The sequence below is a fragment of the Carcharhinus amblyrhynchos genome, chromosome 1, assembly GCF_965287045.1.
Source record: "Carcharhinus amblyrhynchos chromosome 1, sCarAmb.v2.hapA, whole genome shotgun sequence".
Classification (NCBI taxonomy): Eukaryota; Metazoa; Chordata; class Chondrichthyes; order Carcharhiniformes; family Carcharhinidae; genus Carcharhinus; species Carcharhinus amblyrhynchos.
The window spans coordinates 80012185-80039647 of record NC_137324.1 but is presented as its reverse complement, the minus strand read 5'-3'; the positions used below and the strand labels follow the sequence as shown (position 1 = coordinate 80039647).

General features: G+C 38.8%; 1 protein-coding gene across 2 annotated transcripts in view; it reads right to left on the bottom strand.

Annotated features, from left to right (window-relative positions):
• usp46 (ubiquitin specific peptidase 46) overlaps nucleotides 1–27463 on the bottom strand; it is a 71481-nt gene that overhangs the window by 41047 nt on the left and 2971 nt on the right. The window contains exons 2-4 of one of the 2 annotated variants that reach the window (XM_080187647.1): nucleotides 15870–15923; nucleotides 7998–8078; nucleotides 3117–3330 (exon numbers count right to left, since the gene is read on the bottom strand). In XM_080187647.1, coding sequence (XP_080043773.1) covers nucleotides 3117–3330; nucleotides 7998–8078; nucleotides 15870–15923 — 349 coding nt within the window. The remainder of the gene's footprint in view (nucleotides 1–3116; nucleotides 3331–7997; nucleotides 8079–15869; nucleotides 15924–27463) is intronic. The other variant, XM_080187656.1, reaches the window with a different exon arrangement.

The following is a 27463-nucleotide window of genomic DNA, read 5'->3' as shown; positions in this document are numbered from 1 at the left end:
AAACAGCAGTGGCCCCAAAACAGATCCCTGAGGCACACCACTTGTAACCGAACTCCATGACGAATACTTTCCATCAACCACCACCCTCTGTCTTCTATCAGCTAGCCAATTCCTGATCCAATTAACTAAATCACCCTCAATCCCATACATCTGCATTTTCTGCAGAAGCCTTCCATGGTGAACCTTATCAAATGCCTTACCAAAGTCCATATGTACCACGTCAACTGCCTTACCCCCATCCACCTCTTTGGTCACTTTCTCAAAAAGCTCAATAAGGTTAGTAAGGCACGACCTACCCTTCACAAAACCACGCTGACTATCTCCAATCAATTCATTACTCTCTAAATAACTATAAATCCTATCCCTAATAATTTTTTCTAATACTTTGCCCACAACAGAAGTAAGACTCACCGGTCTATAATTCCCGGGGAAGTCTCTATTCCCCTTCTTAAACAATGGGACAACATTCGCTATCCTCCAGTCTTCTGGCACTATACCTGTGACCAACGACAACCTGAAGATCAGAGCCAGAGGCTCTGCAATCGCCTCTCTTGCCTCCCAGAGAATCCTAGGGTAAATCCCGTCCGGCCCAGGGGACTTATCTATTTTCAAACCCTCAAGAATATCTAGCACATCCTCCTTATCTACTGCAATACTATCCAGTTTACAACCCTGTAACCCAGTGTTCTCCAGAACTACATTTACGTCTCCCTGCGTGAATACCGAAGAGAAATTTAGTTCTACACCTTCTAATTTAGCTTTAGAAACATAGGAAATAGGTGGAGCGGGCCATTCAGCCCCATGAGCCTGCTCCACTATTCAATATGATCATGACTGATCCTCTATCTCAACATCATATTCCCACCCTCTACCTATATCCCTCAACACCTGTAGGGTCTAGAAATCTATTTCCTTCTTAAAAATATTCAGTTACTTGGCCTTCGGTGGTGAGGAACTCCACAGGTTCACCATCCTCAGTAAAGAAATTTCTCCTCATCTCAGTCCTAAATGGCTACCCACTATCCTGAGACAGTGACCCCTTGTCCACCCAGAGGAAACAACATCCTGCTTGTAGTCTGTCCAGTCCTGTCAGAATTTTGTACATTTCCATTAGATCCTCTTTTGTTCTTCTATTCCAATGAGTACAGGCCCAGTTGATCCAATCTCTCAGCTTCCCAGAAATCAATCAATCAGTCTGGTACACCTTCACTGCATTCCTTCTATAGTAAGTATATCCATTCTTAGATAAGTAGTCCAAAACTGCACACAATACTGCAGGTGTGGTCTCACCAAGGCCCTGTACAGATGCAACAAGATATCCTTGCTTCTTTACTCAAGTCCTCTTGCAATGAAAGCCAGCATACCATGTGCCCCCTTAATTGTTTGCTGTATTTAAATACTTGCTTTTAGTGACTGATGTACAAGGACACCCAGGTCACTTTGTACATTAGCATTACCCATTCTACCATTTAAATAATACTCTGCCATTTTATTTCTCCATCCAAAGTAGATTACTTCACATTTAACTGCATCTACCATGTATTTGCCCACTCACACAAATAGTCTAAAATCACCTAGAAGCTTTTCAACATCCTCCTCATCACTTGGTGAGATTAGTTGTTAATGATTAATGAGTCTTTGTATCTCATCATGATGTCTCAATACATTTTTCAAGTTAATACATTTTTCTTGCATGCTGAGTTTATTTCTGCCCTATTCTTATATTATGCTTTTCTTTAAATACAATTGCTTCATGACATCTTGGACATTAGTTTGTAGGAGTGACTGAGCAGGCAATGTCTGGGGGCTGCCAAATGAGGACAGTGAAGCCTTTGCGAGAATACACTGATATAGAACCTAAAAAAAACTGAGTGATCAACATGTAGTCCAGGGAGCAGTTTACCAGAGGCAGAGTTCACTGTTGACCTTCTGCCAGGACAAAAAGGAAAGACAAAATGTCAACCAGAATATGCCAAACTCTGATTTGGGCTGTAAATCAGTGTGCGATTTCAAGAAGAAATTAGATATAGCTTTTGGGGCTAAAGGAATCAAGGAATATTGGGGGGTGGGGGCAAGAGGAGGCAGAATCAGGATATTGAATTTGATGATCAGTCATGAACATAATGAATGGTGGAGCAGGCTCAAAGCACTGAATGATCTATTTCTGCTTCTATTTTCTATCTGTGTGTGTTTGGTTGCATCAGCATGTTTTCACCTGATTCATAAAGGAGCTCATGCAAGAAGACAAATGCCTGGGCAGGTGGAGTAGCGGTATTGTCTCTGGGCTAGTAAAACGTGGGTAACACTCTGGATTCAAATCCCATCATAGCAATAATGAAATTTGAATTCAATAAAAATTTGGAATTAAGTGTCTAATCTTGACCATGAAATCATTGTTGTAAAAAGCCCATCTGATTCACTACTGTCTTCCAGAATGAAATATGCCATCCTTAGTTGGTCTGGCCTACATGGGACTCCAGATCTCTTAAATGCCCTCTGAAATGGCCTAACAAGGCACTCAGTTTAGGGGGCAATTAATAATGCCCAATAAAAAAAAAAAATCAGGTGCTTAATCAGGCTGCTGTTTGTCCAACCAACATGGGAAGTTGGTTGCCTGCAATATCAGAGGGTGCAAAAGAAAAAAAAATTAATGCCAGCTAAAAGCACCCTTCACATATCAAGATCCCAATTTATGCTCTTTTCTTTTCAGTGTCAATAGTTGTGACAATTGTTACATGCAGCAGTTGTTACCTCCAGCTCAAAACAAATCTGGTAACTCAATTGATGTCCAGTTCTTGCACTGAGTAAAGATGCCGAAAACAAACAATATGCAACAATAAAATAGGTAACAAAATGTGCATAACAATATACAACATGAAAAGCGAAGATGAACAATTATCGATAAGATATTGCACAATCTCCTTGTCTAATAGCAAAGTGGCTGTTATATCAATATCAACTGAAAGAAAATCGATTAGCTAAGGCAATTACATTAATACCTACAGAATATCATACAACTTAAAAATTATGGAAAATGGATTAATTTGAGCCAGTAAAAACTAAAATTTACAGCAAATAAACATTCAGAACATGTATAATCTTGCTGCAATACTTACCATTCTCTTTACGCAATCTGGAAATGAATTTCTTGGGTGGAATCACACCAACTTTTTTCTTCTGGGTGGCAATGCTATGGAACAGATCGGCTAGACATGTCAACAGATTTTCCTTCTTCTTCTGCTGTGCCTTGTATGCAAGTACATTCTCTCGAAATGGTCGGCAGAAGTAGAGAGCTTGCAACACAGAGTTACAATAGCAGGTGTTCCCAAACTACCACAATAAGAGACATTTGGCATTTAGATAACTCATTAAAACTGTTACAAACCAACAATATTCCTTCATTCAAAATACATTTAATTTTCAGTCAACCATAAGGTGAGAATTTCAACATGCACTGCTTCAAATTCACAGTTGACCAAAATGTTATCATTCAGAACTTATTAGGCTTAAAATCAAGAGATATTTCAGGAAAGACAACACAAGTAACCAGTTCTAAACACCATTAGCTATTTTAAAAATCACAACAATCTGGACAAATAATAAAGTCTTGTGATTCAAAATAGCTCATCTATAAAAGAACCAAAAAAAGGAAACCTTCCTACCTTTCAGGACAAGACATTTTAAAATTGCTATTATTTAACTTTCTGCAGTCCTGACATTGTTTTCTTACCTGGACAAGGATTTATTCATAAACTAATAGATCTACAGAGTACAAAAGAAAATAAATGTGGATGCTGGAAATCTGCCCCTTCTTCAGATAGGAGTGGTTGACAATTATTCTGCTGTTGCTTTTTAAATCTCCTCTAGACCCGCCTTTTGTTTCTTCCATTTGGTCCCTTACCATTTCCCCCCTTCCATTTAATCTCTCCAGATTTTCCCTTTCATTCTTTTCCTCCTCGTCCCTTCCCCAGCCTTTGTACTTGTTTAGAGCCTGTTACAATTTTTTAGAATTCTGGTAAAAGGTCAGCAAACTGAAATGTTAACTGTTTCTCTCACCACAAATATGCCTGACCTACTGAGTATTTCTAGCATGTTTGTTTTAATTTGCAGGAGCAAATGGAAAGGGATCTGATACTTGGAATTTTAGGCTTTGTTGAGGCAAAAATCAGAATAGATTATGACAATTACTCTGCTACAATAATGCCACATTTTTATCATGCTACCAAAATACACAGGCTCATGCATTCTAAACATGGACTGGCTAAATGCTTGTATTTTGTAAGATTAAACACATGAGAACAGAATTTCAACTGGATTGTTGCTTGCTATATTAGTGCAATGTGGACAAAATTCAGTTGAATAACCTCGAAAGATTAAGGAATTTTAAAATCAAGTGAATTACACTCAAAACTACTCTGCCACTATCTTATACACTAATTTAATATTCAGTTTTTCCTTGATCAGGCCCCACTCATGTCCTGGATCAAAATTGAGATTCCATTGAGTGTTTTCGGATGCTATTCAAATTTCATCAAGTTTTATTTAAGTTCAATTTTCCAAACAATTGTACGTACGCTGACTCAGTACAACTGTAAAACATTGATTTGTTCAAGGCTAACATCACCATGATGGAAACTCCAGTACAGCCAAGTGGTCCACTCTTGTTAATTACGAGAGTCCTGAGCAATAACACTAAATAAACTAAGAGCTACTTGACAAAGTCCTGCCAGGCTGTGTGCCAATGATTGCTGGTTATAATACTGCTAGAATATATAGGTACAGTTCACAGAATGCAAGGAACATATACAAAGGGATCAAAAAAGTAACAAGTTGATCAGCAAGAAAACTTCCCTGTATTTATTGGACCTATCACCAACTGCAATAAACAAAAGTGGATGAAATATTTCAGGGAGAAAATCAATCACCAAGAAAATCTATGACACTGTAGAAAGCCTGTCTGTTTATGGAAGAGCTGGATATCAACGAAGGAGCTTAATGAAGTTATTGCCACGGACAAAACTCAGTATACATGGGAAACTGACGTTCCTGCAGCATCTGCACAAACTTCTGTTTCTGCTGGGAGGGGTCAATCCCCCAGGTAGAATATGCATGGTGCAAAGATTGTGACCATGTATAAGAACAAGCACGACAGCAGCAATTGCAGTAACTATTGAGGCATCATAAGAAATGTATTTGCCCTAATCAGGCTGCAGATCCTGGCTGAATGCATCTACCCTGAATCTCTGTGGTTTCAGATAGGGAAGATCTACAAATGACTATTCTTAGTCTAGCAGCTGCAAGAGAAATGCTGTGAACAAAAGAGAACAGCATAAATTGTCTTCATCAATCTCACCAAAGGCACATAGAGCAAAGGTGGTCTATTTCAGGTGGAGAATATCTGCTGCCCAACGTGATCTTCCTCTTGCCATGACTGCATGATTGACAAGGACAGCTAAAATGGGGGAACATCGAATCCTTTATTGTCCACACGGGGGTCAAACAGGGTGCATTCTGATGCCAATCTTGCCATTTTCTTCAATTTGCTGCAATCATATGCTTTCAGTTCATCCACAGATTGTCTATTTGCTGCTGCAGTGTTCCTCAGTATGGAATGCTAGAACAGAACTGATGGAAAGCTGTTCAGCCTTGCCTGCCTAAGATCCAAGAAAAATATGCATCAAGTCCCCAGCAGCATTGCTTCAAACTGATGCTGCATGAACATTCCATACTGAGGAATACCTGCAGCAGCAAATGAACACACTTCCTTATACTGGTAGTGAGCTCCATTCTCATCATCAGCATCAGGAAGACAAACATCATGGTCCAGGATGCTACCATATTGTCATCCATCAGCATTGACAATGTAATATTGGAGGGTGTTGATAGTTTCAAATAGAGGCCCCATAATCACTAGTAATCTGATTGCAGATGTTTTATGCCCAAGCTGAATAAGAGCATGTGGAATAACAGCAACCTGATCGAGAACAGCACTCTGCATCCTCAGTGCACTCTTCTACAGTGGTGAGACGTGGACAACTTAGGGAAGGTGGAAATTGTTCAGCCTTTTTGCCCATCTCAGATATATCCTTGGCATCCCTTATCAGCATAAGGCTACCAATGTAAAAGGTTCAGAAAAAAAAAAGGTAATTCCATCAACATACACTTGTTACTAAGCCAACAACTTCAGCATTGGCTCAATGGTGGCTGCAGAGCCAAAAATCTATCACCTAATGAATTGGCCACTGGGTCAAGACCTGCTGAAGATGGAAGGCAGTCACCAACAATCATGATCTTTGGAGGCAGATTATTTGGCGTGGCATTGGAAGAGGTGCGCAGAAAGCACTCAGTTGGCCAAGAAGAGGGCCAGAGAGAAAACACAGCAAATTGTGCATCTTCTCAGCCCACAGTATTCCTCTGCAGCAAAGGTGACAGAGATTGCAATGCCAGAGTGGGGCTCATCAGCCACAGCAGATGATAACTAACAAAACTAGACAGGGCAAAAAAAAAAGAGGGATGCTCTCAATGGTGATCCAGAACCAGAGGTCATCATCTAAGAATATTGGGTGAACCTTTTAGAACCAAGATGAGAATAGATTTCTTCATCCAGCAAATGGCAAGAATGTAGAATTTTCTACCACAACAAACAGTTGAGGCCAAAACATTGTACGTTTTCAAGAATGAATTGCACATAGCTCCTGGGGCAAAGGAGATCAAAGGATATGGAGGAAGGCAGAATCAGATTCTTGAGTTGGATGTTCAGCCATGATCACAACGAGTGGCCGAATAGGCTCAAAGGGCTTACTCTGGCTCCTATTTTCAATGTTAAACAGTTCACTACCAAAGCACAGACCGACATCGTTTCACAAGATGGAAAGCTGCCAACAGGAACATACGAATGAGAAATTTGAGCTATAGTAGGCCATTCAGCCCTGGAAACTTTTTCACCATTTAATACCATTATTCACTTTCTACCCAACTTCGCTTTCCCTCTCAAGCCCCATTTCCCTTGATTAAGGAATCAAATGTTGTTCTATTTAGCCTTGAATAAACTCAAATGCAACATTCACAAGCCTCTGGGATAGAAAATTTCAAAGACTAACAACCCTCTAAATAAATTGCTCATCTCAATCCTAATCATTCAACCTCTTTTTCCCAGCTCACGCCCCAACCTTCTTGTGGGGGATTTTCACCGAAACTTCAATGCAGTGTTAATGTAACCTTCTTGTGACACTAATAATTTGACGCCCAAACCAGCAGAAACAACCTTTTAGTACCTACCTTGTCCAGCCCCTACACCCAGAAATGTTATTAATGGATAGAAAAAGGTTATATTTTATTGCACTCTCCAACTATACTGGTTCATTGAGGATTTTACATTTATGATTGTAAATTAATTTTAAATCAGAAGCTTGAACTGGCACCCGAGTGCAATACCAAAAATGTTTTGCGCATAATTTCCTGGATGCACCCAAAGCAGAAAGTAAATGGTAGATTTTTCTCAGATTGCACAGGAGAAATAAAAAGCTATTTTCATGTTTTCCAATCAAGGTGTTGCACAAAATCAAACTATACAAAATCAATAGGAATTGATATTCCTCTACCACATAAGCAGTGCTTCTCATCGCATATCCCTTTTTCCTTTAATAACCTATATTTTTAAATGTTAACATGATCTCTCCTTCACACTAACGCTGCATTCCGTGAGCCTAAAGCTGAGGGGTTCCACCTGCTCATGGCTCTAAATCTCATGTTGTATCTATGTTGCTTTGTCTGGACACTTCAAATAATGGAAAATGGTTGTTTCTATCTAACTCCTTCAGAATTTTAACTACCCCTAAAATTGCCCCAAGATCTTCTACTAACATGCCCAATATAGAATCCACCTCCGGGAAAGGCAAAACAAAGAACAGTAAGATATGACCAAGATTAAGCTAGAAGCAGTTGAAGTTCAACCTATATGCAACTATTAGTTACTTCAGAAAGTGGAATAAACTTACATTGACCAAACCAAAGTAGTGTTCATTGATTGGGAACTGCTCTGGACCGATGTCTTTCTCCAGAGCAGAGGCATTGGTGCCCTGCAACATAAGCACAAATGTTGGTGAGAATAGAATCATAGCTGCAGTTGCTGCAAGAAAAAGATTTAAATTTATCTTGTGTCATACACTACCACAGGATGAAGTATTTCTAAACTGTAGTCACCATTGCAATGTAGGAAACTAATTTATGCACAGCAAAATGATGGGTTTTTGTAATGTTGATCAAGTGGCAAGTATTGGCCAGGACACGAGGAAGAATTTCCCCTAACTCTATTTTCCTGGTATTGTTTAAAATCTCATCCAAAAGTGGCACCTTTGACAGTCTCAGGACTGTACTGGAGTTTCAGCCTAGATTCTGTGTTCAAGTTTCTGAACGTGTAACCTTCTGCCTCTGAGGCATTGTGCTGCCACAGAGTCACAGCTGTTGGATACATGATGCAACAGTAATGGAATAGAAAGTAAAGCTGAGCATCAGTGTGCATACATTTGGTGACCTTCTGCTTAAAGGATAAAATTGTTGAAGACAAAAAACGTATACAAGGAAATTGAGGACAAAACAGCAATAGGTCTCTGGAAGTAATGACAAATGGGGCATGCACTGAAAGTTAATACAGGGTTTATGTTCCAACCTTTTCTTCAGAAAGTAGGGCATGCAGCTTTATTTGTAAAAGAGGATATCATTACAATAAAGATAATAATCATCAGGAGGGAGTTGAATCTTTGTGCATAGCACAGCACGTTTTATTTGGGCTGTTCATGGGATGTGGGCATCATTGGCCACACCAGCAATTATTGCCCATCCCCAACTGCCCTCGAGTAGGTGAATCTGTAAGATAATGAATTCCAGGATTATGACCCATTGACAGTGAAAGAACAGGTGATATAGATCCAATTCGGGATGACAACTTGGTGCAGCACTTGCAGGTGGTTGCATTCCTGTGCATCTGCTGCCTTTTGTTCTATTAGATGGAAGAGGGAGGTGATGGCTTTGGAAGATGCTACAAAGAAACCTTGATAAGTTGCAGCAATGGGTCTTGTAGATAGTATACACTACATGTTGTTCTGGCACTATAAAGGAACTAAAATGTTTAAAGTAGTGGATAGGGTTCCAATCTAGTGGGCTGCTATGTCAAGCTTCTTCATTGGGGTAGATTATGAGCATCCAAGGCAACAAACAAAGCAAGATAAGGAACTCTGCAAACAAACCAAGTAGAAGACTGTAATATTGACATTGTGGAGGGTTTAAGCAGTCTGTACATTATGTGGTACAGCCAACTGGAGTGTGATGCAAAAATGTATTTCTTATCTACAGTATTGTTGATGTTTTCTTACTCAAAGTCAGGGGATACTAGAAAGCACATCTTAGCAATCCAAAGTACACCATCCTAGGCAACAGGAATCATTACTCTGTTGGATTTCAATTGCTGAAACAACTTCATGATGCTGATAATCTAATGTTAGCACCCAATTAAAGGAGGGCTAAATTATCACTTGTGGGACAAGAGGTGGAGGTACACTGATGTATGCTATTAGCCAAAAATGTGATACAACAAAACACTATTTTTAATATTGGATAAGAATTATATCAAGAGTAGGCTGATTGTTGTGATTATGCAGGCCATGGGCTATCACCATCTCTTACAGCTTGCTTGATTTACTTTACAGGTCAAAGAGGAGCTTCCCAATATTTTCCAGAGTCAACTGCAATTTTTTATTTTTCAGAAAATAGCATAGTTATGTATGGGTGAACAATATGAAGTTATACCATTGACTGATACGGTGGGTTTGTTACATGATATTGTGTTTTAGGATGTTCATTCCTTGAATCTTGAGGACCACCAGAGATGCGCATGAAAACAAAAAAGGACAGCCATTGAAAAGATACAGACTAGAAAAAGGGGAAGTGCTGTTTTACAGAGGTGGGTCAGAGAAAAGTATGATATGGTTAAAGATGTTAAGGGATGCAAATATATCTTTATTTTCTATTACTGAGATTCTCCACGAAGTGTGCAGAATGATAAAATCCTGGCTTTTCATCTATAGGACCCAAATTTAAAATCAGCTTGAGTGATAAAATGCAAGACTTCTCTTTATGCCTGCTTTAACTGTCGTGAATAAAGTGAGAGTTTGGGTAGGCTTATCCAAATTCCTTGTGGGCATATATCACAGCAGAAACTATTCCTAGTAGGCAATGTCACCCAGACCAATAACTGTTGGTGTAGAAACTAGGGAAATATATGCATTCCAGGGCATTCTGGTGTTGAGACAGAGTTTTATCCTAAGTCTAGTACTGTACGAGTCCTGGGAATGCTCAGTGCCATCACTACGTACCTAAAATGAAAAATATTCCACTCTTCATTATTAAATATTCCTGATGCAAAAATACAAAATATATAGCCATCAAGCTGCCCAAAGGAAAAATACAGGATTGTTTCATGGAATATATTATCAATAACTAGTATACTTAATATAGGTTTAGTTTCAGGATGGGGATAGGGAACACAATTAAGAATAAATTAGGCAACAGGAAAATACATACAAAATATATTTTAAGTTTAAAAAGTGTCAAATCATAAAAGACCAAAATAACAGGCCCTCAATTTTGACATTCCAGGTAAAAACTGCTAACAAACTTGGATTTCTTGTGCAATCCACCCCACATTCCACTGCCCATTTTGAATCCTTGATGTCACAAGATCAACCTAATATCACTGAGTTAGCCCAGTGAGAACATCTTTCCACTTGAAAATATTCAACAAAGCATAATTGTATAATGTCTCTACAGAGATTATTTTGGTATTAAATAGTCCTCTCCCCTCCTTTATCTTAATTCAGTGATACATCTTAAATCAGATACAGCAGTTTCAAGTTGGGTCACTCCTTTTGCCTGACAATGAAATCAAGAATAGCATCTTCAAAAGAACTTTATTTCACTGTTTTAGTGCAAGAAACTCTAATTTTTCACCATTTCATCCCAAATCAGCTAGCTACTCACAAACATGTTTTCCAAGTAGTTGTTCATATCCCACTGAAATTAAAGTGCTGTAATTGTCATTGTAAAATTAGTACTAATTAATTCTGCACCTATAATATAGCAACAGGAACAATCATTCTACAGTTGGGAGTGTCAGAAAAACAATTTTGGTGCTATTAATATGCTCTTGAAGGAGTGTGTAATCTTATATACAGGTAGCTGATCAAATGCCTTCTTTAATGTTAACAGTTTTACAGTCACAGTTTCCAAAAACAATTCTTCACAGGCTCACCGTAAGCAATCTTTTATAATCTACACCCAGGCCCTTCTCAATACTTTACCCATTACAGTCACGTCATTTCTGATGCTGCACAACATTTTAAAAGGGAGATTTCAGTCATCCTATAAGGAACTGAATTCAAAGCAAAATTCTGAAAAAAAGTAACATGGTATCAACATTTATCAATCTATTTGGCATCATGTGGATCTTTCACACATCATTCCCTTACTTTATAGGCTGTGTCCACTAACAAAACAAATATAATAATGTAGTTAAAGTATAATATTAATTTCAAGTCCTATGTAAATGACTTGTATTTTAATGACCTGCAAGACAGATATATCGTTCAAAAGATGGGATCTGCGTTCTTGTATAGTTGAGGGTAAAGGTACACTAAAGCAGTAATTTCAACCCTTCAGCTTCACCTCAAAACAAACTGCAGCACTAATATTTTTGAATGAACATTTCATGACTTAGTACTGTGACCATTTGGGAATTGGTTTATAATGGGACAACTGTAGAACATGCAACAGTAAGAACTTAAAAATGTATGAAAAATATTACCTCGGCTGATGTTCAGCAACAGTACTTCAAAGAATTTATTCGTTACTAGTTGATTCCTGTGGCATTGGTGATGGACAAAATAAAATGGTTTCTTCCTCTAGGCGGGTGGTGGGGTCTGGTGCACCCATAGTTCAGGATGCTCATGGCCAGGCTGGGTGCATTGTGATGTTTGTGAGGGAGGGAAAAAGAGAGATAGATTTGTTGAGAAAATTTTATGGCAAGTTTGATCATTTTTCCTGTGTTTTATTTGGTGATTTTTTTTCCTGGCATATGAATTGGAGTAGGTAAGGGACTAACATGGCAGGAGGGAGCTCAGAAAATGTGTTTTGTTTGGACATAACTGGAGAGAAAGGTTTTCAGTATGGTGAATAATTAAAGTAGAAAATAACAAAAGGAGAGGAGCAAAATAACAAAACATTTCACTAAAAGGAAGAAAACTAAGATGCTTCAACTGTCACAATATAGACAGAAATTTTATAAATGACATAGCATATTCATGTCACCAGCAAAACTAATATGATGCCGAATTATAATGATTAGGAAATATCGTGGAATAGAATGTAAAGTAAAAGCTGCTATATTCACAACTATTTAAGACTTTTTTCTCCTCATTGAGCTGAGTGACTATAATTGAACTACGAGTCTCCAGTCAAAGGGCAGAATTTACACTCTGAGGCTGCTAAAATCTGCAAGAATGCCTTTATTTATTCACGAGAACAAAATGCAAGACAGACAAACATGCCAAACACAAGCGTTTGTAATAAATACTTGCGCATGCTAGTTGCAAACTTTGTAAAATATTTAGTCCAAAAAAAAATCATGAATGGTACAAAAAAAAAACACTGAAGCACTGAGTTCCACAGGATAAGCTTGTATTTTATCACAAATGCATTTTCAACAATAAATAGGCTTTACTGATGGGAGGACAGAATGTCCTTTGGATTCATTTGCACACATAAAACCCGAGCAGATTATTACTTAAAGGAACTGACTCCTTTATACATGGAACCATGCTGTATGATTTTGCAGAAAAACAAGTTAAGCTTATCCAACAAAGAGTCATAGGTGCTGACAGCAGATAATCAATGGAGGATTATGAAAGAGCTTTATTTGTGCAGTGCACAAAATCTTTTAAGCTACCACAGGCTTTTTTTTATATGTTTTCCTGAAGCAATGAATTCATTGGAAACATTTACTGCAACTGTCCTTGGCTTTTCTGCTTCTTGGAATCCACTAAACAAATCTGGCTGAAAATCCTGTGTTAGATTTTTATTAAAAATTGTTACAACTGTTATCCTAAACATTATGATTCTTGAGCATTCAAAATAGTAAAAAAACAAAAGCAAAAGGAGATATTAGCCAGAACCAGTTTGGTTCTTATTTTCATTTTACCTCATCCCCACTTACCCTCTTGAATTCTTGTATACATCAACTCTACAAAAATGTTCCCCAAATATCAGCAGTATTGACTGTCATTTATGCACCGCTTCCATCAGGATATTCAATCATAGGCATCAAGTCAAGAACAATCCTGCCCTCATTCTATATTTGCCCTTCTCCAAGGATCACTGGATAAAGATTAGGGGCTGAATTTTATTGGTCACCCAGACAGGAAAACTGGCAGCTGGACCCATAAATTAGTGGCGATGTGCCCACTGCCTGCTTGCCTGTCCCAAATGCAATCTTACTGCGGCGGGAGAGGCATCAAGTATTGTCAGTCCGTGGCCCAATTGGGGCTTTTAAGTGGGCAATTAATGCCCAATAAGGGGCCTCATCCTTAATTGGAGTTGCCTCTTGTCAGGTTCCTGGTACCAAAGATTCCCCCCATCCATTCTCCCCTTTCCCTCCAACATGTCCCCCATCCCATCCTTGCTGGACTCAACTTGATCCCAATGAGATATTATTATACTAATTAAAGGGTATCACCTGAAAAATTAATGCCAGCCAAGAGGAGACTAATGTGCCCCCATCATTTATACTGGAATGTGGGGAGCTCACTGTTAGTATCTGATCCAGCCTCAAGAGTCATGATGTGGAGATTGCATCATTGGACTGCGATGGGCACTGCAGGAAGTCTCCCAACACCAAGTTAAAATCCACCAGGTTTATTTGGTATCATGAGCTTTTGGAGTGCTGCTCCTTCATCAGGTGAGTCACCTGAAGGAGCAGCTCTCCGAAAGTTCATGAGACCAAATAAACCTGGTGGACTTCCTACTCTGCTCAGCCTCAAGAGTGGCAACTTTGGCCACTCTTCTTCATTCCTTTCTTCAGCCCATAACCCTGAAGCATAGAATAACACCCTGTTGTTGTTCCTACTGAGATTAATGTACTCAACACTGAACATTTGGAATCATGCTTAGCACTTCTGGTCTATTGAGCTTATTATTTGAAGCTATTTCCTTAATACTTCAACCAACAATTGACTCTCAAAACTAGAAATGGATGCTAGTGAATTCTTAACTAATTTGTACATTTTTCCTTTATCCAATACTTCATTTTATTTTGGAACAGTTAACATTTTAGGATTGAGCTTCAAGCACTTGTAACTTCTACTCACTATTTTCAGTGACCATGGATACAAATGACTTGATTCATTTTGAATCTGTTTCTTTTTTGTTTAGAAAAGGCACTTTTGAAAAGCTTTAGAGCTGGAAATAGGTAGCACATTTTTCGGCTATCAAGCTTTTCCATAAATTTTTATAGTGGACAGGCTCATTAAGCCTCAAGTGCTTTGCATCCAAAAATAACATTAACTGCTTAGAAACCACAATGTCAGGGTGTATAATTCTACTGTACAGATCCACTCTCTCCAGAATTAATAAAGCAATAGGCCAGAATTTGCTATCAAAATAATGGTGAAGCTAATGACGCCATTTGTATAAACATTTCAGCACATTTAGAGCAGCAAATGCAAGTTATATGCAAATATCCAAATCTTACTGTCCAAGCTGCACTGCTGTGCCATTAGCTTCTCAAAAACATTTCCTGTCTGCCTCACCTTGATGCACATCGAGATGGCACGAAGTGGGTATATTTCCATTGTGGATACAAAGAGATATTGCAAGTGATATCAACATGTGTTAATTACTGCTAATCAACCATTTTGGGATGGAAAACTAACTATTACAAAAGTAAGCCTCAATCCTTCAGATTTCAAATTGAGATTTTTAAAATATAACTTTAAAAATGTCTTACTTTTCTTTTGTCTTGGACTGCCTCAATCATTCCACTATTTCTTCCCTGTCTTTTGTTTGTTTTTCTGTACCTGATCCAACATTGAATTCTCCTTCTCAGTCCTTCCGCTTTGTATTTCTCAATCTAACTGGTTAAGGAGACCTGGGACAGGGTTTTACAGCCATGCTTGTCCTGAAACGGGAAAATCCTGCCCGAGGTCAACGGACCTTCCCACCATCTGCCCCTCACTCGCTCCGATTCCTGTGGTGGTCAGGGGGGTAAAATTCCAGCGCTCGTCCATTGCCCTAGTCAATCAGGTTCCAGAAGCATCCTATCCCTCTCTGCATTATTAACAGCTAACACCACTTCCAGCAATTTTGTGGGGTTAAAAATTAAGCTGAAAGAACATGGGGGTAAGTCCAAAAGCAAATGTCTTTAGACTCGTTGCTTCAGCAAAATCTGGCCTATTAAATAATCAATTTTTGCTAGCCAAGAAAGCACAAAATATTAAAACTTTTTTTTAAAAACCTATTCAGTTTAGAGCTCAAATCAATACTTGTAAATTAAAGATCTTTTTTAAAACTCAAACTCTAAAAATAATTCACTGCATTTGCAAGAATTATCTAAAATAATGATCAATGAAGCACCAATCTTGTCTACCTATCTATCACTGCTTGATGTGGCCTTCCTGATATAATTATCAGTTAAGCACAGTGGTGGAGAATGCTGTGGCCTAGTGTCCCATGCTTCCTATTACAGGGAGGGACATTTTACAGCAGCCTGCAAAAGGGAAAAAGACTACAGTAACATGGTTTGGCTCACCCTGCTTCAATCTCACCTCCTGACAGCGGATGTGAAGAAGACCATGGCCCAGTTCGCCGTAGAGAGGGGCCTGCAAAGGGAGAAAAATGAGAATCTCAATTCTCTTCCCCCTCCCTCTCCCAATAACAAAAATATACAACATATAAAAACACAGCTGCATATAGATTCATAGGTACGGAGATAGTTTGTGTTGACACTTGAATCACTATAGTGTTTACTCTTCATTTGCTCAGAATTTTCCACAACCTTCACAATTGGGTTGTGTTATCATTTTATCCCAACAAAATAAATACTGTACAAAAGTTGCTCATTTCAACCTTTACAGAAGATTTTTTTTTAAAAAAGGAATTGTGGAAATCTTAAAGCACTAAATGTAGTAAATATAAGGTTGTTCCATCAGCATCTGAAAAAATATAGATTAATGTCTCAGATGTGGCTTTTCCATCAGTGTTCTGATAAAGGTCCTACCCAAAATGTTAACTTATCTTTCCGATGCTGACTGACTGTCTAAATTTCCACAAGTGTTTTTTTGTTCTTTAAACCTGGTAGGATTTTAGTTAATTGTGCAAGTCTTAGCTCTCAGAGCTATTTTTCTGGCCACGTTCCCTAGTCCTTGCCCCATATCCACTTTGCAAGTATTATTATGGATTCTCCAGCTACAATAGCAGATGGTAAGGGCACTCATTTCTTAACAAGTCACACCATTAAAAAGGAAATTCTACCTTCCCTATTTTCTACTTACCACCCCATCAAATCCCTTTTAAAAGCTCAATCAAATCTCTTCTTAACTTCCTCTGTTCTTGTGGAAAAACAATATTTTTCTTTGTAATTAAATCCACTCATCCCAGCATCACCTGACCAATTTCTTACATACATTTCCTTGGCCCGGGTATTCTTCCTAACTGACAAACCAAAAACTAGACACTATAATCTAATTTCAATCTAAGCAATGAGTTGTGCAAGTTTAATTTTACCTCTGTTTTAAAAATAGTTATCCCTGTGCTGTTTCTGAAACCAAATAAAACGCTAATGAACTTGACCATCCCATTTTAAAAGATTTATGTATTTTAACTTCCAGATTTTTCTACCTCTTGAAACTAATACATACACATTTCCTCTCCATATTTTTCTTCAAGAAGAATCACCTCATTTCTCTGGCTATGTCTTCCTGAAGTCATTTCCAGCCACCTTTACAATTGCCTACACTCCAGACACCCAAGTTGGAGCATAATTATACATTTTAATGTCAGGTCTGTTGATTTAAAATGTTAATTAAATATGTCAAAAAATTGGATTAGAGAGAGGGACAAAGATGGACGATTAAGGTGCACCACCATCTTCTTTTCTATCTAGAAATGAACAAAGCCTCTAACCAAGATTTGTCTTCACTTTAAACCTCAATCTCAAACTTCATTTTTCAAATATCAAGAGCTTACCATAATTTCAAGTATCCTTTTCATTGGATCTTTCACAACAGTAGTAAACAGACATGGAATTGCTACAACAAAACTCAAACTCATCACCAAATGCTCCATTCACCTCTCTACCTTCACCATGCAATTATGTTGCAATATTCGTCATAGAGTCTTTCAGCACAGTTGTTTGCCTAATGCTAATCCTACTTCTTATAACTCTATCACAACTGTAGTAACTTTTAATTATCATGATTTTGGGGCTACAGAATCATAAAAACTTTAAACAGGAGGTTATTTAGCCCATCATTGCCTTTGTCTTTTCAAAAGAGTCATTGTGCAAGGTCCCCCATCTGCAATTTGCGTCTACAACACTGCATGTCCCTTTTTCTTGAGTCCAACTCTCCATTTGTGGAATCACCTCCCATCATTTTTTCAGGTAGAACAATCCAGATCCTGAAATGCTGAAAAACAATTCTCATCCCCAAATCCAGCAACCAGGGTGGTGAGAGCTCATGTCAACAATTTTGAATCCATCGGCTGGTATTTTACAACTTTGCTTGGGAGAGGCTTGTAAAATCCTGCCCGAGACCAACGGAGAATTCTGTTCTGCAAGCCTCGCCAGCCCTGATTCCAGGATGGGGGTGCCAGTAAAATTCCAGCCATTATCTCTGGTTGTTGACCAGCTCACCAGAGGAATAATTTTTGCCTACTTGCTCCATTAAAACTTCTCATCGCCTTACATGTGTTCACTTCTTAACATTCTCTGTTCACAGAATAGTCCTACCTTTCCAAACTCATCCTCTTACTGAAGGTCCCGATTGCTGGTACAACTGCTAGTGGTTTATTTATCGTTTAATGCACTACTAGGCAGTCAAAAGAACAAGAATATGAAAGGGAAACAATTTTTGAGATTTTCTGAATTTGTTCAAATCGATTAGAACCTGCTATTGTTTGTTGCGTGATGGACTTGAACAGTTCAGCAGAACATCGTGCATTTTTTGAGTAATTTGAAGTTGTTGTTTGAACAAAGTTTTAGAAACCTAATTCTAAATTCTGCTTTCAAAAAAAATGTGTGCATGTTCTTTCCTTCACTGTCTCCTCTGAAAAGTGTCCATCAGGCCAAGTTTTAAATGGCTGTTTGTTTATTCCATGGAAACATCTAACATGATTAATCCAAATTAAAAATATCCCATAGTAAATATTACAAAGAAAAGAGTGTCATTCTGTGCATGTATTAATAATAAAAACAAATGAAAAGCTCAACCACCATTTTGAGAATCAACATTTCTTCCAATTTTGATTTTTATTACTTTAATATGTAGTTCAACTTCTTTTGTAATATATTGCACAGCAGATCTTGACTAATACAAAAATCTGCACCTGTATAAAATATGTTTTAGTCCTTGGAGATACTCAGTATTCATATGCATTCGAAAACAGGTTGAAGTGGGATATGAAGTCAGAGGTGTTAACAATGTACATAAGAACAGGTTATAAAACAACTTCAACAGAAAAAGGAAAAGCATATGCTAAATAAAAATAACCTCAGATAATAAAAATGTGGAAATATTTTCCTTCTAATATAGTAAATTTTGCTTACTTCTGCCCCTTGTTACAATAATTGAGAAAAAAACCATGGACAAAACAATAAAACGCAGGAGCAGAAGCCATTCAGCCAAAATCAGGTCTATTCCACTTTTCAATGAGGTCATAACTGATCTGATATGATCATGCTCAATTTCACTTTCCCACATTAACCCCATAACCCTTGATTTCCTTACTGATTAAAAACCTATCTCAGCCTTGAACATTAATTACCCAGTCTCTGTAGAAAAGAATTCCACAGAGAGAATAAATTCCTCCTCACCTATATCTTAAATGGGTGACCCCTTACTCTGAGATTACATCCTCTGATCCTGAGCTCTGCCACAAGGAGAAACAATCTCTCAGCATCAATCTTTTCAAGCCCCTGAAAATCCTGTATGTTTCAATGAGGTCATCTCTCATGCTTCTAAACTCTAGTGATTACTGGCCCTACTCAACCTCTCCATTAGAAAATCTCTCCATACCTGAGATCAACCTAGTGAACTCTCTCTGGACTGCCTCCAATGGGAGTATATCTTTCCTTTGATAACAGGACCAAATTGTTCACAGTATTCCTGGTGTAGTGTATTCCTGGTGCATTGTTTTAGCAACATTTCTTTACAATTATAGTCCATAACTTTTCAAATAAAGGCCACACTCCATTTGTCTTCCATATTACCTGTTCAACTTACATGTTTGCTTTTTATGATTTATGCACAAGGACTCCCAAATACCTGTGTGTTGCAGCTTTCTGCAGTCTTTCTCCATTTAATTAATATTTAGCCCCTTTGTTCTTCCTACCAGAGCACATAACTTCACATTCCCTTAGAGACTCTTTGGGCAGGATATTGAGCCCACACTTGCATCTGTGTGAATGCCAGATTCAAGATCTGGAAGTCACAGACCTCGTTGGCAAGGTTGTAACCTCGGTCTTCCCCACCCTCACCAGCGGCATCACACAATCTTCTGGCAAAACACTCTATTTAATGACCATCCTTAATATCTGGGTCATATAAAATAAGATCTCAGAGTTGATCCTTGGTCTGCAAAGAGTCAGTTATACCAGGAATGAAGTCATTACAACTGTCTTCACAGGGCCAATGACAATACAAGTCACTAGTGTTTAGTTTTCATTAAACAAAACTCATTCCAAACAGATATGTTTCACCTGCTTCGTGGTCACTGTGGCTGCATTCTTGCATTTCCTGCTCAGCATAAAGGTAGGGGCACCATCACCATAAGGACGACAGTGTTTCACTGCCAATTTGTCATGTCTTTAAAAATGCAATGAGAATTTGTTTCCAGCTGCCTTTCCAAATTTCACTACAACAAAAATCGGTCAATATTGAAATACTTCCAAATTAGGCTTTTCTCAGTAGATTCTTATTTTTGCAAATCCAACAAGATTTCCTTTAATACTCTGTTATTGGCTACAGTATGAAATTGTAATGTGTTACATTTATCTTATTTTTCCTCAATTCTTACCTTGCTTTGTTATTGCCTACTTCAAGGAAAATACTGAGATAAAAATATCAGATTTTAAAAACGTGAATTGTACATTGCTGAAAACAAAGGAGGCCTGCTGCAATAAGTAATTGATTCTGATCTGAACGGTGTTTTCTTAGATAACAAAAAAATGCAGAAAATGCAACATTCAGCTGACTCTAGATATTTGGTTTGAAGACTTACTCAAAACTAGTATTAGATTTTAATTGGTCTGCATTGACAAATATTGTCATACATTTTCTTCAATATCAGTGATTAAAAATCAAGGACTTCTTTTTGAAAATAGCAAGTTTTTTTTGCTGGAAGAGAGGAAAAGAATGCCAGCATGAAGTATGAACATCAGCCCTTCTGTTACTCATTTATATTACAGTCATGTCTAGCGGTAACGAAAACAGTGGCCTCCTGGTCAAATTGCAAATGGTGGTGGGCAATTAAACAATTAGTAAGAACATAAGAAATAGGAGCAGGAGTAGGCCATCTAGCCCTTCGAGCCTGCCCCGCCATTCAATAAGATCATAGCGGATCTGTCGTGGCTCAGTTCCACATTCCCGCCCTCTCCTCATAACCCTTAATCCCCTCTCTTATCAAAAACCCATCAACCCGCGTCTTAAAAATATTTAGCGAGGTAGCCTCCACCACTTCAACGGGCAGAGAATTCCAGAGATTCACCACCCTTTGAGTGAAGAAGTTCCTCCTCAACTCCGTTCTAAACCGCCCCCCCTTTATCTTGAGGCTGTGCCCCCTAGTCCTATTATCCTTTCTGAAGTGACAGGATGGGGCTCCAAGAAAATCCACCCCTCAATGATGAGGGAGCCCAGCACATCAGTGCAAAAGACAAGGGCGAAACATTTGATAGTTTGAGTTATAAAGAGAGACTGGATAGACTGGGACTATTTTCCCCTGGAGCGTAGGAAGCTTAGGGGTGATCTTATAGAGGTCTATAAAATAATGAGGGGGACAGATTAGCTAGTCAATATCTTTTCCCAAAGGTAGTGGAGTCTAAAACTAGAGGGCATAGGTTTAATGTGAGAGGGGAGGGGTACAAAAGGGTCCAGGAGAGCAATTTTTTTTTCCCCACACAGAGGGTGGAGTGTCTGGAACAAACTGCCAGAGATAGTAGTAGAGGCGGGTACAATTTTGTCTTTTTAAAAGTGTTTAGACAGTTACATGGGTAAGATGGGTATAGAGGGATATGGGCCAAACGCAGGTAATTGGGACTAGCTTAATGGTTAAAACAAAAGGGTGGCATGGACAAGTTGGGCCGAAGGGCTTGTTTCCATGCTGTAAACCTCGATGAACTTCTGAACTATTTGAACTTCTGGCTAAAGATAGTTTCAAGTGGATGATCCAACTCAGCCTCCTCCTGAGTTTTCCAGCATTCGCCGATATCAGTTTTCAGCTAATTTGAATCACTCCATGCAATATCAAGAAACAGCTGAAGGAACTGGATGTTGTATGGCAACCCAAAGCATCCCAACAACATCCTAACTATGATAATTGAAGACTTGTACTCCAGAACTAGCCATGCTCCTAACCAAGCTATTCCAGTACAGATACAATACTGGCATATACTTGCTAATGTGGAACCCCATAATCTGCACCCCATCCAGCACCTTCAACATTCACTCTATCCACATCTGAGGCAAAGTGGCAGCAGTGTGTGCCAACTATAAGATATACTGCAGCAACATACCAAAGTTCCTTCAACAGCATCTTTCAAACCCGCAATGTCTTCTACCAAAAAAAAAAGCAGATGCAATGGAACACCAGCACCTGCACGGTGCCCTACAAGTCATACACATCCTGACTTGGAATAACATCGCCAGCCCTTCACTGTTGCCTGGTCAAAAGTCTGGAATTCCCTAACAGCACTATGGGCATACATACCAAATCAAGAAAGTATCTCTCACCATCACCTTCATGAAAGTTATCAAGAATGGGTTACAAATGCTAGCCTCACCAGCAATGCCCACATCCCATGAACAAATACCTTTTTAAAACATCAAGGCATCCCAGGGTTGGCTGACCTACATTCCTGTCCAACAGATCCATTTTAAAATTCTCAATGTTCAAACCTTCTATTGCCTTGCCCATATCTGTAATCTCCTCTAACCCTACAATCCTCAAAAAAAAAATTTGCAGTCCTCCAACTCTGGCCTCTTAATCAACCTACTGTCTGGCCAAGACATCTTTCAATCTTACCAACAGGTTTCCCAAATAAAAGAATTTAAACCCTGTGATACAAACTAAGACTGAAATATGCCTGTGAAGCATCAAATACCAGCTTTGTATATAAATCTCATGTGAGGTTTAATTTACATTATCAGCTCCCCAAAATTATATTCCTTCTGGTTGTATCACAGTTTGGTATGGCTCCTGCTCTGCCCAAGACCACAAGAAACTATAAAAGGTTGTGAACATAGCTCAACCCATCACACAAATCAGTCTTCCATCCACTGACTGTCTACACTTCCAGCTGCCTCAAAAAAAGCAGCCAGCATAATTAAGGATCCCACACATTCTCTTTCCCACCTTCTTTCATCGTTAAAAAGATGCAAAAGTCTGAGGTCATGTACATACCAACTCAAGAAGTGCTTCTTCCTTGCTGCCATCAGATTTTTGAGTGGACCTACCTCACATTAAGGTTGATCTTTCTCTGCATCCTAGCTATGACTGTAACACTACATTCTGCATTCTCGTTTCCTTCTCTATGAATGGTATGCTTTGTCTTTATAGCATGCAAGAAACAATACTTTTCACTGTAAACTAATACATGTGACAATAATAAAATCATTTGTTTTGCAAGGTAATCTGGAAAACAAATTAATGACTTGTTTCCTGGCCACAAGATAACATCTTTGTAAGGCAGCCATAATGAATCTCATTCTTCCAAATCAGGGAATGTGTGTGTCTGGTCAACACCAAGCCATAGCAACACAGCTGAGATCAGTGGCATGGTAAAAATCAAACCTTCAGCTTATTACTCCATTGTGCTGCGCATTGGTGTGGCAAAACAGTACCACAAACTTACTGCAGGCTGGAATACAAAGATTGCTACAAACAGAAACTAAACTTCAGCTTTAGTCCCATATTAACTCTTATCTCAAAGAAAGACAAATGTTTCCACTTGATGGGAAAACTAAATTAAGAATCGTAAATGCAAGATCACTGAGAATTCTAATTTGATATTTCTTTAGCACAAATGATAGAATGTAGAACTCTACCACAAAGAATAGCTTAGGAGGGTAGCATAGATACATTTAAGAGGAAGTGGATAAACACAAGGAAGAAAGGAATAGCAGGATATATGGATTAGAAACTGCAAATCTGAAAAAAAAAAATCAGAAAATGCTGCAAATACTCAGGCAGCATCTGTGGAGAGAGATTCAGAATTAATGTTTCAGATTGATGACTTCTCACCAAAAAGGTTCTTTTGCCACAGGACTACTTCAAAATACAAAAACATGGATGATTTGACTACTTTGAGCAAAACACATTTATTTTATCCCAGAAGATATGTGGAAAGGCAGAATTTGAACAAGTGAGGACTCTGTTTCACCAGCATACTATTACAAGACTGAATACATTGCAAACCAGGAAGGAATATCATTTTAATGCAACTAGATTATGTTTTTCATCAATGAGATCACAGTAACACAATCCAGCTGCTCAAGCCAGAAAGTAGTTGAACCAGCAAGACCAGGGAGGTCTTGGTTCAGTCATTATTTGCACAGATTTAGCGAATAACAGGGGAATAGGACACTGCAAATGACAACAGAACCTGAGGAGGGTTGAAGGGGACAGAATCCAAACAAGTCTCTACAGCCAAACATCAAGAGCAAACACTTGGAAAGAGTACCAGGAAGTGTATGGTACCAAAGCACCAAAAAGCTTTCTGAGGTCAGTGGAAAATAAGCTAGCAGAGATGCACAGGGACAAAATCAGCAATTTAAATACTTGTTACATTGAAAAGGCTTAACATGCAACTTTACAAATAATGTTTAAAAAGGTGCAAAATCTGGATAACAACATCAGGAAGGAGACTGACAACAACTGGATAATTTTGTGTCATCTGATCACAAAAGTCATATTAAAGAACAGAATAAATATCCACAGATAGGTATCAAACCCTTAGTGCAAGCTTGGATAATTGGGAATGGAGTGGATTAATGGAAGTAATGGAGTGGATTAATGGAAGTAATAAACTATTCATTCTGCAAACATCAAAATTCAGAAGGCATACAGCAGTAACGTCTTTAGAGTGGTATAGGATTGGTCAGAGAAGAGAGTCAAGCTTGGGGAAAGGAATCGCATGGTGGGTGGGAGAATATTGGGGGTGAAGGGAAGTGACCCTGGTGGTCAGGAGACCTTTGGTGGGTCATTGGTCTGGTTCTTTAAAATGGTTACCCAGAAATTAGAAGAGGTTTCCTAGTAACTTGGTACATCCAAAATTTGAGATTTAAAAAAAAAAGATCGCATTGTCGGATGGTTCCCAACACAGGACAATTTCCCAGAGGAAGTTGCACTTCTCAGCAATTGCTGCGCAAACGTTTATCTGTGCAGTTCCAAGAGAGATTACTAATGCATATTTAGGGTTACCCCTTCCCTCCCATCAAATCTGATACTGGAGAGCTTAGGAATTACAGCCCATTATTTCACATTTTAGAGATTTCTCTAGAGATAATTTCTCCTAATCAGCAAGCAAGTATAATGCCCTGTACACATGCGGCTGCATTTCATGGGCCATTTTGGGGGCGGGACAGGCAGCTGTACGTGAGAACTGTTGTCAACAGTGACATACCAATCACCATCTCGTCCCATCATGATTTTACAGGTGGCAGGTACGTGTCAAGTAGGCCACTTGAGACCCTTAAGCAGGCAATTAATATTCGGTTAATGGATTCATCTCACTGTCATTCCAATTTAATGGACAGAACAAGAAGCCTCTTATGCAGACCAGCAGGCTTAAATCTATGAAGGGGAAGCATTAGCGGGATGGAGGCGGGAGGCCTCCTTCCTGGGATCCGTGCCAAAGGCCACCCCACTCCTCCCCCTTGACCAACCCAGCCCCAAAAAGATTCTTGACGTATCTGGGTTCAGGGGCATCCATGGCTCCTCATGCCCAAGCCTTGTACATTAATAGCAGTGACCACTGACCCAGGTGTGATATTGAGGCTAGAGGCCTGAACAAACAGAACTCCCACCTCATCCTAATTATAGGGCCATCACCCAAAAAAGTTAAAGTGGAGCAAACGAGACAAAGGCATGTTCACTCCCCAACATTTTGCAAAGGGTGCATGGAGCCCAGCTCACCTACACATGGGGTGATATCCTGGAATCCTCACCTCTGAGGGAAAATAAGCTCTCTGCTTACTTAAAGACACCCCCCATATATTGGTATCCAAATCAAATGTGCATATTGGGAAAAAAATCCTAGGATTAAATCTTTGGAAAAATTAGAGACTGGGGATGGATCTTGAAAGAGGATAGTACAACCATTCCCTCATCCCAAAATAGTTTTCACTGGTATAGAAATGCAGTTCTAGGAAGTGATATTATACATCAAATACAGAGCACACAATCTGGTCATTTGAACCAACTGGTCCCTCCCAGTATTTATGCTCAACAACAGCCCCTCCAAAAAACCCTTTCCATCTAACTTCATCAGCATAACCTTCTGTTCATTTCTTTCCGAAGTACATGATCCCACAGCATAGACAACTGGGGCAAGATTCTGCAGCTGCGCTCGCCTCAAAACCCGATTGCCTGCCCCCCACCTGGCCAGCTACAATTCCCATAGCCAGCACAATGGGAGAATTCCGGCCTTGATCTCTATAATATTTAACCTGCTGCATTTATATAAATTAGTCTGTAAAATGCCCTTCCATTGAATTGGTCTACTTTCCTCATATCACCTTGTAAAAGATAATTTAGAAAATTTGCTGAATTTAATTATTACATCTGTATCAACAAATCCATAATCTAGTTAACAATGAGCAAATGAGATGTCTTTTTGTAAATACTAAAAGACGATACTCAAATTTTTTTTAAAACGAGCAGCACAATTACTTCTCAATTGTGATTTTAGTTTTAATACAAAACTTAAGCTCTATTTTCTGACTTACTGTTCAAAGTTATTCAAATCTTTGTGCAACTAGTATTGGAAAGAGTTCAAACATTTGGAAATCTCAATTACACAAAGCAGGTACTGTAAAAGAGGAACAATAACTGAATGAAATGGAGATGCCGTGCCTGCTGATGGGATAACTGGGAAGTGCAGCCAGAACTTACCAAAATGAAAAACACTCAGCTAGCTTTCGGCAAAAATTACTAAGTAAAGTGCACCTTACTGTTCTGAGTGCAGTTGAGCCACATATTTACCCGAATTAAGTATTTAAGCCTCTTTTGTGGACGATTTCTGCCAATTTTGCAACTCTATTGTGACTCATTCAAAGACCTGCATTCACAAACTGTAGTAATTGTGAATACAGTAGGGAGCCGCTTTGTGCAGGCTTTCCGGAAAACCCTGACAGACTGGTCCCAGCAATTAAGGCCTTGTGATGCCAGCTTGTAAGGCATTCTTAATTTCAATTCTCACGATCATGAATTATAACAGGAGTCCTGACCTATAGATCGACACAGGTTACAAATTGGGGAGATCTGCAAGCATATGAAAAAAAGCAGCCTCCATACAGTAACTGTGAAGTGACACATTTCACACGTCAGGGTAACATCACTGAAAGAAGGGGCAACTGGAAAAGATTTCTAAGTGACAAGCGATTGCAAGTTTGAGGGGTACAGTGAAAGAGAGAGATCTTTAAACTATCAGGAAAGGCCACTTTTTAATGCTGCATGTTGGAAGCAAAGACTCAACTCGGGCATATCATCAGGGGAAAGTTATGCTAGCTTTTAATATTTGTACTGTAGATCTAAAAGACTATTAGTTAACTTATTTATTACTATCTTAGAGCAGCAAACTGAAATGTTTGCTTACCAGAGAAATAAAACTGAGAGTTCCCACAGAATTGTAAATTAAACTCAACAGTTCCTCAGTTAACAGCCACAACCCAACTGAAGTGTTGATCGTCTTTTTTTTAAGACTATA